This window comes from Anolis sagrei, chromosome X (assembly GCF_037176765.1).
Source record: "Anolis sagrei isolate rAnoSag1 chromosome X, rAnoSag1.mat, whole genome shotgun sequence".
NCBI classification, from domain to species: Eukaryota; Metazoa; Chordata; class Lepidosauria; order Squamata; family Dactyloidae; genus Anolis; species Anolis sagrei.
In genome coordinates this window covers 29,576,917-29,593,721 of record NC_090034.1, presented here as the reverse complement: position 1 = coordinate 29,593,721, position 16,805 = coordinate 29,576,917, and the positions used below count along the sequence as shown (strand labels likewise).

The window sequence follows — 16,805 nt, the reverse complement described above, 5'->3', positions numbered from 1 at the left end:
GCATACCCCCCAGAGTTGGACATGACTAGACTCAATGTCAGAGGAAACCTTTACCTTTACCTGTTTTTATATATATATATATATATATATATATATATATATATATATAATTACAATATTAATAACATTATATTAAATGTATTAAATAGAAATTTTAAAAAATTAATAGGAATAAATATATTATTAAATACATTATATACAATATATTAAAAATTAAAACAGGGATAAATATATTGTTACATGTATTTCTAATATACATTAAATATATTACATAGAAATAGAATTTGTAATTAAAATGAATTTTAATTAATAATATTATTAATCATTTTAAATTGTTTCTCACATTCACAACAGTGTGATGCTGCAGCACAACAGACCAATATGATCCTCTGATTTTTAAATTATTATTATTATTATTTCAAGATGGGGATTCCTCCACGCTGCTTCCATCTGGAAATAATAATAATAATAATGTATCTAAATTAGCCAATAGGGAAAGTATTATGTTCCTATTATGTTCAATATCTCAATTGTCCACGAGGGGGAGCGAGAGAGCGTTTTCCTATTATTTTCAGTATTCGAATTGGCCAATAGGGAGAGTATGTTCCTATAGGGGATCCAGAGAGGAGTATTTCCCTGTTACTCTCTGTATCTCAATTAGTTTAATTCTTATTGCAGGCGGAAGCAGCGTGGAGGAAGGCCCACCAGCTGGACATGGAGGGGGCGCTGGTGGCCCGTGACCGGGTTGGAGTCCAAGACTTTGTCCTGCTGGACGTCCACACCAGTGAGGGCGCCTTTATGGACAACCTCCGGAAGAGATACCGGGAGAACCTCATCTACGTATCTATTCTATTATTCTCAGTACTTGAATTGAATGCTGGGGGCAGCAGAGAGTCATTCCCTATTATTCTCAGTATCTGAATTGACCACTAGGGGTCACCAAAGGACAGTGTCCTAATATTTTCAGAATCTGAATCTTCCTATTCTTTTTAGTATTAAATTGACCACTGGGGGCACCAGGGGACAATGTCCTATTATTGTCAGTATCTGAATTTTCCTATTGTTTTCCGTATCTGAATTGTTCAGTAGGGGGCACCATCTTTCTATTTTCAGTATCTGGCTAATAGGTGGCACCAAAAAGTATTTTCATATTATTCTCAGAATCCTAGATTAACCTGTAGGGGGGACCAGAGAGCATTTCCCTATTATTTTCAGGTGGCACCATATTCCTATATTCAATATCTGATTTGGCCACAAGGGGGCAACATAATTCTATTATTCAGTATCTGAAATGGCCTCTAGGTGGTACCATATTCCTATATTCAGTTTCTGCATTGACCACGAGAGGGCGCTAATGTTGCTTTTTCTTCTAGACCTATATCGGCACTCTGTTGGTCTCGGTCAATCCCTACAAAGAGTTGGACATTTATACCAAGAAGCAGATGGAGCAGTACAAAGGAGTTAATTTTTTTGAACTCCCACCTCACATGTAAGGGGAAATGGCTGAGTCTCATTCATGTGTTGTTCTTATTTATAATGTTTACTAGCTTGAAAAGGGCATTGTTTATTTTGGTGTGTTAGATAATATCATTTAGTAAATTAGTAACACTATTTATTAGAAAAAAGCCAGTCTTTGATTTCATTGTTTATGAATACTCCCATTAGAAAATACATAATGATGTGGGTGAACTACAATTCCCAGAATCGTGGGTCAGTCCTCTCCAAAGCAGACCTGTATGCACAGCTGGCCATGTTGGCTTTGTGTGCCAGATGTGGGCCAGATCTGTTGTTGGCTGGGTTCAGTACTCTATGGATAAGGGTGAACTACAACTCACATCTGTAAGGGGAGTAACACCCATACCATGCCAGTATTTACAGTTGGCCATGTTGCATCTGTGTGCTAAGTTTGGTCCAGATCCGATGTTGGCTGGGTTCAGTGCTCTCTAGATGCAGGTGAACTCTGGATGCTGGCACACTGCACTTACCCTATAATCCTTACATATCACCTGTCACATCAGCACTTTTAATCTGTACCCATTACTCTGGCCCGGCCCAGTTTTATTGTGTCCTGGTGTATTGTTTTATTGCTTGTTGTTTAATATTGCTTTAACTGTTTTTAATTTGCTTTAGGTTATGTATTGTTATGTTGTGTTTTGAGGCCTTGGCCTTTGTAAGCCGCATCGAGTCCTTCGGGAGATGCTAGCGGGGTCCACATAAAGATAATAATAATAATAATAATAATAATAATAATAATAATAACTACAACTCCCAAAGTGAAGTTCAATTCTCACAAAGCCCTGCAGTATGTTCAATTCGTCATGGAGCTTCTCTGTGCCATGTTGGTCCTGGGCCATTGTTGGTGGGGGTCACAGTATGTCTGGATGCAGGTGAACTACAACTCCTAGATTCCGAGTGGGCCAGTTCCCCAAACTCCTCCAGTATATTCTGTTGTTCATGGGGGTTTTGTGTCTCAAGTTTGGTCCATGCCTGCCATTTGTGAGGGTTGCAATGGTTTCTGCAAGTGAGTAAAAATACTGTAATTCCCATCGTCCCTGGACCATCCTCTCCCAAAACTCACCAGGATGTAAAGTACATCATGAAGAGTCTGTGTGGTCAGTTTGGTCCAGTCATTCGTGGGGTAGTCTCTGGATGTGGATGAAGGTACTGCAAATCCCATCATTTGTGGTCCATCCTTCCCCAAACCAGGATGTAAAGTGGGTCATGGGGGGACCTGTGTGGCAAATTTGATCCAGGTCAATCATTCATGGGGATCACACTGGTCTCAGGAAGTGAGTGAAAGTATTGCAAATCCCATCAACTGTGCAAGTGTGGTCCAGATCCATCGTTGGTTGCTCTCTGGATGCAGGTGAACTACAACTCCTATAAATCAAGATCAATTCCCCCCCAAACCTCTTGTTCAGTTGCTGATCAAGTCCTGTTTGCTGTGTGCCATAGGAAAGGGTTAAGGGAAAGGCAGTGGGTGCGGCTGTGCAAATTTCACACTCATGGAGAGAGAGAAAGGAACACTGGGATGTCATTTTCGGGAGGAAAAACAACATCTAGGATGACATTGTCCTCAAATGAAAGCATTCCTTGGGTGATGGGCAGTATGGTGTTTGCAGAGGACACTGGCAGGGCTCTTGGACATGTTCATGGCGCTCGCTATAACCTGCAATGTCCTTGGAGGGAGGCTCATTGGTGTTTCCTGCGTCCTGTGGGTTATAGCTGTTTGTGGAGGCGAGAGGCTGTCTGTGTGCGTGGATACCTCTGCCATATACACACATACACATTTTCACTTTTATTATGTGTATGGATTTTATTGTGTATAGGTTATGATTTAGTCCCAAATATAAGGAACAATGGAATAGGGGATGAGTCTCCGGTGTCCTAATTTGCATATGTTAATTTCAATGGGTCACTAGGGAGCACCAGAGGGTATTATTTTCAGTATCTAAATTGGCCAGTAGGGGGTGCCAGAATGATTTTCCTGTTGTTTTCAGTATCTGCACTGTCAGGTAAGGGGCACCAAAGAGTATCATTCTCCTATTATTTTCAGTATCTGCAGAAGTCAATAGAGGGCAACAGAGAGTATTATTTTCCTATCATTTTCAATATCTGAATTAGCTACTAGGGAAAGCCAAAATGTATTATTTTCAGTAACTGAATTGGCCAGTGGGGGCATCAACATTTGTTACTTTCAGTATCTGAATTGGCCAATAGGAGGCACCAGAAACTATTTTCAGAATCTGAATTGGCCACTGGGGGGCACCAAAATGTATTATTTCCTATTATTTTCAATATCTGGACAACAGGGGGTGCCAAATTTTATTATTTACTTATTATTTTTGGTATCTTAATTGGCCAGTAGGGGGCACCACATTTCTATTTTCAATATCCGAATTGGCCAATGGGGAGTATGTTTATATCATGTTCAGTATCTCAATCGCCCACTAGAGGGTGTCAGAGAGTATTATTTCTGTATTGTTTCCAGTATCTGAATTGTCCACAAGGGGGCCCTAGAGAACAATGTTCTATTATTTCCACTATTGGCCACTAGGGGATGTGTTCATGTAAATCTGTTCCCCTTTCTTCTCCACAGCTACGCCATTGCAGACAACGCCTACCGCATCATGTGCACCGAGTACAACAACCACTTCATCCTCATTTCGGGGGAAAGTGGAGCTGGGAAAACAGAGGCCTCCAAGAAGATCCTCCAGTATTTTGCCATGACATGTCCCACCACCGAGCAGCTCCAGGTCATCCGGGACCGGCTGCTTCTCTCCAATCCGGTTTTGGAGGTGAAATCATAGGGGAAACATAGTCTTGTGATGGCCAGTAGGGGGCACTAGAGAGTTGTATTTTCCTATCATTTTCAGTATCTAAAATCGACTCTATGGTCCGCCAAATTGTATTATTTTCCTATCATTTTCATTATCTGAATTGGCCACCAAGAGGTTCTAGATAGATTTTTTCCTATTAATTTCATTATCTGAATTGGACCCTAGGGGGCACTAGAAAGTATTTTTCTATTATTTTCAGTATCTGAATTGGCCAATAAGGGGGTACCAAACGTATTCTTTTTCTATTATTTTCAATATGTGAATTGGATACTAGGGTGCACCAAATTGTATTATTTTCCTATTATTTTCAATATCTGAATTGACCAGTAGAGGGCACCAGAGAGTATTGTTTTCCTATTTTTTCCAATATCTGAAAATAGGGGGCACCAGAAAGCATTATTTTCCTATAATTTTCAGTATCTGAATTGGCCAGTAAGGGGCATGAGAGAGTATTTTTTCTATTATTTTCAGTATCTGGACACTAGTCGGGGGGAGGGGGGCATCAGAGTATATTATTTTCCTTTTATTTTCATGTATCTCCGGTGGCCTGATTTACATATGTTTATGCAAAATTGTTGTCTCCAGATATTTTCAGGCTAAATTTACTTGTGATTGTCCTCTCTAATGCTCTGCAGGCTTTTGGCAACGCGAAGACCTTGCGGAATGACAATTCAAGCCGATTTGGGAAATACATGGACATCCAATTTGATTTCAGGGTAAACAAAAAACAACAACAACAACACAATGCATCACAATGTTTGTCTGTTTCTGAAAGGCTCCTCCTTGACGGATTGGGTCCAGACTTGGTAGACATACCCTTCATAATCCAATTTAAAATACCATACTGAAAAAATGGATTTTCCTTTTCATTTATCCCTGTGAAATACCATGTATATCTATATAACACCCTCTTGTGGCTACATACGAGCATTGCATACATGCATACATATGTTGGAGTCCTGGGCCCAACTTTACCAGATTTTATAGTTGAGTAAAGAAGGGTATGTGTACTCAGTTTGGTCCCGATCCATCAAGTCATGTAGGAGCCTTTGAAGTACAAACTTACAAATGCACTTATCCAGTTATTGCTTTTAGTCACCCTCTTCCATAAGAGCATTGCATACATAAATATATATTTTGAGAGCCTGACACTGAATGCTGTGGGTTTTTTAGTTGAAACCTCTCCAAAATTTTAATTTGACTAATGAAGGATGGGTATACCATGTTTGTTCCCAATCCATGAAGTCACATAGAAGCCTTTGAGGTACAAACATATATATCCATTTATTGGTTTTTATGGGGCCACAACAGTAAGACCAGTAAATGGATATATATGTTTGTTCCTCAAAGACTTCTATGTAACTTGATGGACTGGAACCAAATTAAAACATTGGTGGGGTTTCAACTCCATATTCTGCCTTGTTCCCCACAGGGCGCCCCTGTTGGTGGACACATCCTGAGCTACCTGATCGAGAAATCCCGCGTCGTCCATCAGAATCCTGGCGAGCGCAACTTCCACATCTTCTATCAATTGCTTGATGGAGGGACGGAGGAGCTGCTCCAACGGCTGGGCCTCCAGCGCGACCCCCGGAAGTACTTGTACCTAGTCCAGGTGGGAGGAGCTAGGACATTTATTTAGCCCTCTAGGAGGTTTTTCTAGATCCTCCAGGTGGTTCTATGGTATGTTTCCACCATCAGGTTGGGTTGGAGGACCAAGATTTTTTGATCTCTCTAGGAGTTTTTTTTCCCCTAGGTCCCCCAAGTGTGTCTATGGTAGGTTTCAACTATAGAGTTGGGTTGGAGGACCTAGAGTATTTTTAAAGACGATATGACCTCTCTAGGATTTTTCTAGGTCCTCCAAGTGAGTCTATGGTATGTTTCCACTATGGAGCTGGTAAATTTTTGATCTCTCTAGAACTTTTCTTGGTCCCTCATGAGAGTCTATAGTATGTTTCTGACATCGAGTTGGAATATCTTTGACCTCTCTAGAATTTTTTTCTAGGTCGTTCAGGTGAGTCTATGGTATGCTTCCACCATAGAGTTGGATTGGAGGATTTTTCTAGGTCTTCCAAGTGAGTCTATGGTATGTTTCCACCTCTGAGTTGGAATTTTTTGGACATCTCTAGGAATTTTCTAGGGGCTTCAAGTGATTTCATCATAGATTGGGTTTGAGAACCTAATTCTTTTTATCCCTCTAGGAATTTTCTAGGTCCTCCAGGTGATGCTATGGTATGTTTCCACCATAGAGTTGATTTGGAGGACCTAGAATATATTTTTTTTAAAGAAAATAGGACTGCCCTAGGACTTTTCTATGTCCTCCAGTTTTGTCCATGGCAGTGGTTCTCAACCTGTGAGTCCCCAGATGTTTTGGCCTTCAACTCCCAGAAATCCTAACAGCTGGTAAGCTGGCTGGGATTTCTGGGAGTCCCCAGGCCAAAACACCTGGGGACCCACAGGTTGAGAACCACTGGTCTATGGTATGTTTCAACTATAGAGTTGGGTTGGAGGACCAAGAATTTTTTTGACCTTTCTAGCAACTTTCTCAGTCCCCCAAAGGCGTCTATGTTAGGTTTCCACCAGTTGGGCTGGAGAACCTATTTAAAAAAAAAATCTCTCTGTGGATTTTCTAGATCATTCATGTGAGTCTATGATATGTTTCCACATCACGTTGGAAAATCTTTGACTTCTCTAGGAATGTTCTAGGTGCTCCAGGTGATTCTATGTTTCCACTATAGAGTTGGGTCAGAGAACCAAGAATTTTAATCTCTCTATGACTTTTCTAGGTCTCCCAAGTGCGTCTATGGTATGTTTTCATCATAGTGTTGGACTGGAGGACCTAGAATATTTTAAAAACCATATATAACCTCTCCAAGATTTTTCTTGATCTTACTGGTGAGTCTATGTTATGTTTCCACCATGGAGAAGGATTAGGGGACCTACTTTAAATAAAAACCAAAATGCAACCCTAGGACTTTTCTAGGTCCTCCAAGTATTTCTGTGTCTCCCTCATAGAGGACCTAGAATTTTTTGACCATTATAGGAACTTTCTAGGCCCTCCAGGTGAGTCTATGGTATGTTTCCTCTAGAAGAACTTAGGATTTTTTGACCTCTCTAGGAATTTTCTAGGTATCCACTATAGGGTTGGGTTGGAAGACATAGAACATTTAAAAAAGAATAAACGACCTCTCTAGGACTTCTCTAGGTCCTCCTGGTGAGTCTATGGTATGTTTCCACCATACAGTATTTAATATATTTCCAGTATTTGATTTGGCCATTAGAGGGAGACCAGAGGTAACTTCCATATATCTTCCCATAGCAGGCTTGTTTCATCAGGAATAACTGAGAATGACTGGAGTAACTGAATGAAGGTAACTAGTTTCTTTAACGAAGCATGTTACTTTTAAAAGAAAAGTTACCTTTTCTGGATTACAGGGTGGCTGCGCCAAAGTCTCGTCCATCAACGACCGGAGCGACTGGAGGACTGTCAACAAAGCCTTCACTGTCATCGACTTCTCTGCTTCAGATATTGAGGTGTATTATATTATATTATATTATATTATATTACATTACATTACATTACATTACATTACATTATATTATATTATATGAATAGCTTGGGGAGTGTCTGGGTTATTAGAAGAGGGCATTGTTTGTTTTGGGGTATTTGATATTATCGGTTTGGTAATGTGTAACACTATTTATTAGGAAAAACTCAGTCTTTACTTTTATTTTTTATGAATGTTCTCATTGCAAAATGCATAGAAATGTGGGTAAACTACAATTCCCAAAATTGTGTGTCAATCCTCCCCAATCCCAACCTGTATCCAAAGTTGACCATGTTTGGTCTGTGTTTGGTCCAGATCCGATGTTGGCTGGATTCAGTGCTCTCTGGATAAGAGTGAACTATAACTCCCAGATCCTAAGTCAATCATCCCCCAAAGTGGGCCTGTATGCTCAGTTGGCCGTGTTGGGTCTGTGTTTGGTCCAGATCCAATGTCAGATGGGTTCAGTGCTCTGTGGATAAGGGTGAACTACAACTCCCAAAATCAAGATCAATGCCCGCAGTTGGTCATGGGGCTTCTCTGTGCCAAGTTTGGTGCCGGTCCATTGGTGTTGGGGAGTCATCTCTGGATGCAGGTGAACAATCTCCCACCAAGATCAATTTCCCCCAATGTCTCTAGTATGTTCTGTTGGTCATGGGGAGTCTGTGTGCAAAGTTTTGTCCAGGTCCATCATTCATGGGGGTCACGGTGGTCTGTGGGAGGCGAATCGGTTGATAGTTCTGGAAATCCCATCAGCTGTGGTCCATCCTCCCTCAAATCGCACTAGTGGGTCATAGGGGGTCTGTGTGGCAAGTGTGGTCTAGGTCCATCATTTGTGGGGGTCTCAATAGTCTCTGGAAGGGAGGGAAGGTACTGCAAATTCCATCATCTGTGGCAAGTGTGGTCCAGATCCATCGTTGGTTGGGTTCACCGTGCCCTCTGGATGTAGGTGCACAGCAACTATAAATCAAGTGGGTGGGGTTATGCAAATTCCACACCAATTGAGATAGAGAAAGGAACTCTGGGATGTCCATTCTGGAGGAATAACAGAACACCTAGGATGAAATTATCCCCAAATGAAAGCCTTCACTTGTGTGGTGGCCAGTATGGTGTTTGGGGAGGACACTGGCAGGGTTAGGGGGACGTGTTCATGGCGCCTGCTATAACCTGAAATTTCCTTGAAGGGAGTGTTTTTGGTGGCTCCTTACACTGTGAATTAAAGCTGTTTGTGGAAGTGGGAGCCTGTCTGTGTAAGTGGACATCTCTGCCACATACTCAATGTGTATAGATAGATATAGATATATAGATATTCTTGTTGCAGAATCTTTTTAGCGTTATCGGCAGCGTTTTGCACCTTGGCAATGTCCACTTCGAGGAAGACTCCAATGGCCATGCCATTATCGTCAAGGGGGCTCAAATTAAATGGATATCAAAGGTATGGAATATATATGTGTGTGTATGTATATTTATTTGATCCACAAAAGCTCCTAAATAATTTGCTTCATCAGGGCCAAACATGTCATACACAGGCCCTTTATAGTCTAAATTAAATTACTGGTAGGTTTTTAACTTAAATAGGCCCTTTAGTTGGGACCAGAACCCCAAAAATCAATGAATGGGTTTGTGTGTAAGTTTGTCCTAAAATGCAAGTACTATAGTTTGATGGATCGGGACCCAACTTCGTACACAGACTTATTATCATCTTAAAATACTGGCATGGTTTCAATTGCAAACATTCACTTTGTTCAGAGCTAGAGCCACAAAAACTAATAAATGGGTATATACATATATATGTTTGTACCCCAAATGCATGTAACATAGTTTGATGGATTGGGACCAAATTTTGCACATATATTCTTTGTCATCTGAATTAAAATACTGGTATGGTTTCAGCTAAAACATCTTCCAAAATTGGGGCCAGTGTCCCGAAAAACTAATAAATCGGGGAGTACGTATATATGTTTGTACCTCAAATGCTCCCAACATGGTTTGATGGATTGATATAATATATGATATAATATAAATAGAACTATAATATAAATAGATTTATTTTGTGTATAGATATATAATAAGATACATGTAATAAATTATAGATAGATAGATAGATAGATAGATAGATAGATAGATAGATAGTTATACACCCTAAATAGAACGATATAGAGATCAATTAATTATAATTAATTCCCAATTATTTCCGTGATTATTTTCCAGCTTTTGGGGGTCCATTTGTCCATCCTGCAGGAGGCCCTGACACACAGGAAGATCGAGGCCCGCTTTGAAGAGGTATTGTGTTTCTTATTTATATTTATATATTTATATACATATTTATATATTGTGTTTATTTATTTTTATTTATCTATATAAATTAAAATATTTATATTTCTATATATTGTGTTTCTTGTTTCTTTTAAGGTCCTGAGCCCCTTGGACGTGGACCTGGCCTTTTATGCGCGAGACGCTGTCGCCAAGGCTATCTATGGCCGCACCTTCACCTGGCTGGTCAGCAGGGTCAACGCCGCTCTGGCCAACAAGGTCAAATCATCATCGCCCCATTGCATTGCATTAGATTATAAGATAATATAATATTATATTATAATATTATATCGTCTTCTGTATTATATGATTGCCAAGGCCATCTATTATATTATATTATATTATATTATATTATATTACATTATATATTATATTATATTATATTATATTATATTATATTATATTATATTTATTGCATTGTATTACATTATAATTATAGTATATTATTATTTTATATTATACTGTACAGTGTTCTGTCACTTATTGCGAGTGTTATGTTCCAGGACCAACCGCGAAAAGTGAAAATCCACGAAGTAGGAATGTGCGCGCTCTCTCTTTATATATATATGTATATCACATTCCGAGGGTGAGGCAGAAGCAAGGGGAGATTTAAAGGCACCACGCACCTTATTTTTTTGCAGGGAACACTGCATTGTATTATTGTATTATATAATAATATAATATAAGGATTGTAACGTAATAGAACCATGATACAATATATAACAATAGAAATAGAACTATATTATTACAATATATACAATTTATATTCTATTCTATTATTGCAATATGTTATATTATAATTATATTATAGTTCTATTTATATTATATTTATATTATATTATATTAATATTATGATATGATATTATACTCCTATTCCATTTCTATTATCTTATATCATTCTATTTCTATTAATATTATTATTGTATAATATTAATATTTTATTATGGAGCCCCCGGTGGCACAGTGGGTTAAACCCCTGTGTCGGCAGGACTGAAGACCGACAGGTCGCAGGTTCGAATCCAGGGAGAGGCGGATGAGCTCTCTCTATCAGCTCCAGCTCCTCATGCGGGGACATGAGAGAAGCCTCCCACAAGGATGATAAACATCAAATCATCCGGGCATCCCCTGGGCAACGTCCTTGCAGATGGCCAATTCTCTCACACCAGGAGTCACTCCTGACACGACAAAAAAATAATTATATTATAGTCCTATTTATATTAGTTCTATTTATTATAATGTTGCCTATACATATTTAAGGCCCCCCAGTGCAGCAGATTAAATGACTGAGCTGCTGAACTTGCTGACTGAAAGGTCAGTGGTTCAAATCTGGGGAGCGGGATGAGCTTCCGCAAATCTGGGGAGCAGGATGAGCTTCTGCCAACCTAGCTGTTTGAAAACATGCAAATCTCAGTAGATCAATAGGTATCACTTTTGCAAGAAGGTAACTGCACTCCATGCAGTCATGCTGGCCACATGACCTAGGAGACGTCTACGGATAATGCCGGCTCTTCAGCATAGAAATGAAGATAAGCACCACCACCCCCTCCAGAGTTGGAAACGACTAGACTTAATGTCAAAAGGAAACCTTTTCCTTTACCCATTTTATTCCATTTTTATTTATATTATATTTATAATTATATATGTGTGTGTTATTTTGTGGGAAAGGACTTCAGCAGGAAAACCGTGATTGGCCTCCTTGACATTTACGGCTTCGAGGTCTTCCAGACAAACAGGTTTATATTATATTATATTATATTATATTATATTATATTATATTATATTACTAGCTTGGGTACCCAACATTGCTGGGTTATTTGAAAAAGTCATTTTTAATTGTACAAAATGCATAAAGTTGTGGGTGAACTACAGCACACATCATGCCAGTTAATCATAAAAAGTTTGCTCTAGATGCATCATCAGTGGGGTTCAGTGTGCTCTCTGACTGTAGAGTAAACTACAATTTCTACTGTGGTAAGTCAGTCCCCTCAAACCCCTCCAGTAGATTGAGTTAGTCATGGGGGTTCTGTGTGCCAGGTTTGGTCCATCATTGGTGGAGGTCACCATTTCTGTGGTTGTGGGTGAACTGCAACTCACAGAAATGAAGGTCAGTTATCCCCAAACAACTCCAGAAATCAAATTTCGGCATATCAGGCATGTATGCCATCAGTGTTTGGGTACACAGTGCTCTCTGGATGTAGGTGAACTACAACTCTCCCAAATCAAATAATATAATAATGTATATAATATTATTATATTAGTATATGTTATTATTTTATACTAATGATATTGTTATATTATATTATTTATACATTTATTATATTATTTTATTATATATATTATTTCATTATTTCATTTCATTTCATCTTATTATTTTACTATATTATATTTTATGTTAAAATGTCTTTGCATTTTATTTTATTGTTTTTTATTTATTTTATTATTTTGTTACATTATTTTACATTTATTTTATTTTATTTATATTCACTATACTATTTAATTTTATTTAATTGATATTATTTTAAATTTTTATTTTATAATTAATATTTATTATATTATTATTTTATTCTATTATATTTTGTAATATTATTTTAATATTTGATATAATATTTCATTTTATTTCAATATTTTATATTTTGTTTTATGATTTATATTAATTTTATAATTTTATTATACTATTTTATTATATTATTTTTATTTGATATGATGATTTTATTTTTTATTATTTTATTATTTTATATTATATTATTTATATTTATATGTATTATATTATATTTTATTATTTCATTTCATTTATATTATTATATTTTATGTCATTATATTATTATATTATTTTAATATATTATTTTTATTATTATATTATATTATATTTATGACATTATTTTATTATTGCATTACATTATATTATATTACTATGTTACTATATTTTATTATATATATTTATTATATTGCTTTGTTATGTTTTAGTATTTATAATATAATATTATTATTTTATTTTATCTTATTTTCCCATTGGCTTTCCATGCATATGCATTATTAGCTTTGAGCAGTTCTGCATCAATTATTGCAACGAGAAGCTGCAGCAGCTGCTGATTGAAATGACTCTGAAGGCGGAGCAAGACGAATATGAACAGGAAGGCATCGAGGTTGGTCTAGATGACCATTAGGGGGCCCCTTTCCCATTATATTATAGCCAATTATGGGCTTTCTTTGAAGGTTGGGTGGATTAAACTGTATATCAAAAATAGGGGGGTTGGTCTAGATGACTGTAACAATGCCACCAATTTGTGAAGAGTTGGTAAAGGAGCCACCAATTTGTAAGGGTTTATTAATTTGATAGCGTAGCTAATAGCTAGTAATATTGATTTAGTCCTTCTTTTTCTTTTTTTAAGAATTTTATTAGATTTTCCATAATACAATGAAAGAGTGAGAACAATAACAATATAGAAAGAGAGAAAAAGATAGTATATGGGGGGGGGGAGTGAAAAATGGAAAAAAAGAAAAAAACAAAAAGGTACAAAAAGGTACAAAAAGAAAAAGATAAAAAAAGAAAATTGACTTCCATTCCATCTTTTTGGTTAATGTCTTTTTATTATTAAAAAATATTCCCTAAAAAAGTAAATGTCTGTTGTGTCTTCTATTTTCGCAATTTCTCCAGGTAGCTGTGGAGGAGGTCCCAGTTTGTTCTTTTTAACGTATTACCCATATTTTTTTTCAACAAAAAAGTCAATTCATCCATGTCCATAATTTCCCTATTTTTTCCTATCCACTCTTCTATAGGTGGATTTAATTTTTGCTTCCATTCTCTTGCAAAAACAATTCTGGCGGCAGTTGTGATAAATGTAAAAAGCTTATCTTCTTGTTCATTTAGTTGTAGGTCTAAATCTGTAAACCCAAGTAAATAGTACTCCGGTTTTTTGGTGAACTTTATTTTTAACATCTTCTGTACTTCTTCGTGTATTTCTGTCCAAAATTTGGATGCTACTTTACATGTCCACCACATATGGAAAAAGTATCCAAGTTGCTCATGGCATTTCCAACAATGCCACCAATTTGTGAAGAGTTGGTAAAGGAGCCACCAATTTGTAAGGGTGTATTAATTTGATAGCGTAGCTAATAGATAGTAATATTGATTTAGTCTTTCTTCTATGTAGCGTGACTTAATTTGGAAAGGAACTGTAACAGAGACAGAGCTTTAGGAAAAGCAGTAACAAGTTTATTGAAATGTAGAAGGAGCATGATGGTTTCAATGTTTCTTACTCTTAGAGGCACATATCTTCAAAGGTTACATTTATAACATTCCTTAAACAACTCTGGAAAGGACTCTTCCTTCCACTAAACAGGTTTCAAACTTATTTTTCTTCAAACTGTGTTACTTTCCCTAATGGATTACTTCAATTACAAGCTTATTCTTTCTTTGTGATGTCTCTGTTGCAATAGAGATTCTCACTGGGTTTCTCTCACCCTTTCTCTCATACACTAACTATTAATATAAATAGGTCAACTCAACTTATTTAAACTACTCAGGTTAAAAGCCAAAACCTTCCTAATTCTTACTACTATAGAATCAGCTTTTCCCTGTAGTTTTAAACTACAGATTACTTCCGTGGTTCTCGCTACACAACAGAACCAGCCACTCCTGTAGTTCTCTGACTACAGACTAACTGTTTTAAAATGGCTGTCCTGCCAAGTGGCAGCTGGCTCCGCCCCTGTTTCCATGGTAACCCAGCTCAACATGAGCTGAGCTGGCCACCATCCCCCTTAGTTATACAACTTTAAATACTTACCCTTTAAAACATCTATCTATAGTTATACATAACTGCAAGTTAAAAATTTACACTTCACCACAATGACCTTTAGGGTTTCCTCTTTATTTTGCATTATTTTATGTCTATTTTATACTTCTTTTGGTATCAATTATATATTATGACCTTTAGGGTCTCCCTTCCTATTAAAATGTGTGTGTGTGTATGTGTGTGTATATTTACAGTGGGAACCGGTCTCCTATTTCAACAATAAAGTCATCTGCGATTTGGTGGAAGAGAAACACAAAGGCATCATCGCCATCTTGGTAAGTAAGGGATTGTTTGTTTGTTTGCTTGCTTGTTTATGGGGAAACTACAAATCCCATTGCCTTGTTTTCTTTCTAAGGACGAGGAAGGCCTTCGACCTGGAGAAGCCACCGACCTGAGTTTCCTGGAGAAAATGGAGGAGAGATTGGGAGGGCATGCCCACTTCCTCACGTAGGGAAATAATAGATAATACTGTAATAATATAATAATACAATAGAATAATAAATAGAATGATGTAATGTGATATAATATACTTTCTGCAGCCGGAAGCTGGCTGACCTGCAGGTGCGTCGCTCCATTGGCTGGGTCGACTTCCGTCTCTTGCATTACGCCGGGGAAGTCACCTACTGCACTGTGGGTAAGCAAAGCAAGCAAGGGCACAGTACAACTCCCAGCGTCCTCCCAATGCCTTCATATAGACTACAGAACCCATCCTCCTCCTATTGAGTACAGGTCCAAACATCATCATTGAGTCTTATGTACTACCGTCCCCATCACCCTCACATTGCTTTCTATGGACTGCAGATCCCAACGTCCCCTCATTGTATTCTATATACTACAACTCCCATCTTCCCCAAATGCCTTTGATGAATTGCAGATCCCATCACCATTGAGTCTTATATACCACAACTCCCATCACCCTCTCATTGTTTTCTATGGACTACACATCCTAGTGTCTTCTCAATTCATTCTATTGACCACAAGTCCCATCATCCTCCCATTGCATTCTATATACTATAACTCCTTTACATTGCCTCTATGGACTACAATATCCTCAATGAGTTATGTACTACAACTCCCATCATCCTCACATTGACTTCTATGGACTACAACCCCCACCACCATCGCATTGCTTGCCATGGACTACAGATCCCAACCACAACTCCCATCATCCTCCCATTGCATTCTCTATACTAGAACTCCCATCGTCCTCTCATTGCTTTCTTTGAACTACAGATCCCAACTTCCTCATTATTTCTTATGTACAGCCACTCCCATCATCCTTTCATTTTATGGACTACAATGCCCATTATCCTCCCATTGGCTTCTATGGTACTACTGATCCCATAATCCTCATTATTTCTTATGTACTGCAACTTATTTATTTATTTATTTATTTATTTGCGACATTTATATCCTGCCCTACTCACCCCGAAGGGGACTCAGAGCAGCTTACAAGTTATATGTACATACAATATATTATATTATTAGCATAGCACAATATTAGTATTATATATTACTATATTGTACTATACCACTATACTGCAATATTATTAGTAATATTACATGTAATATAAAATATACAATTATTATATTATGATATTGTATTATTATTATATTGTATAACAATATTATGATCAATATTATATGTATATAATGTACAATATATTTTATTATTAGCACAGCACAGTATTAGTATGATATAACTTACATCATCCTCCCATTGACTTCTATGGATTACAGTGCCCATCACCCTCCCATTGCCTTCTATGGAGAACAACTCTCATCGCATTCATTCCACTAACTCCAATCAGCCTTCC

The 16,805-nt window shown here is 37.5% G+C and overlaps 1 protein-coding gene across 1 annotated transcript in view; it reads left to right on the top strand.

Moving 5' to 3' along the window:
- Positions 1-672: 672 nt before the first annotated feature.
- Positions 673-16,805, top strand: part of MYO1H (myosin IH) — a gene marked incomplete at its 5' end in the record, with an annotated part of 40,440 nt that continues 24,307 nt past the window's right edge. The window contains 14 exons of the mRNA XM_060785791.2: positions 673-840; positions 1,374-1,489; positions 4,100-4,298; positions 4,976-5,056; positions 5,773-5,952; positions 7,773-7,871; positions 9,204-9,317; positions 10,094-10,165; positions 10,295-10,414; positions 11,861-11,928; positions 13,233-13,338; positions 15,183-15,263; positions 15,344-15,435; positions 15,528-15,622. Of these exons, the coding sequence (XP_060641774.2) occupies positions 673-840; positions 1,374-1,489; positions 4,100-4,298; positions 4,976-5,056; positions 5,773-5,952; positions 7,773-7,871; positions 9,204-9,317; positions 10,094-10,165; positions 10,295-10,414; positions 11,861-11,928; positions 13,233-13,338; positions 15,183-15,263; positions 15,344-15,435; positions 15,528-15,622 (1,591 nt within the window). The remainder of the gene's footprint in view (positions 841-1,373; positions 1,490-4,099; positions 4,299-4,975; positions 5,057-5,772; positions 5,953-7,772; positions 7,872-9,203; positions 9,318-10,093; positions 10,166-10,294; positions 10,415-11,860; positions 11,929-13,232; positions 13,339-15,182; positions 15,264-15,343; positions 15,436-15,527; positions 15,623-16,805) is intronic.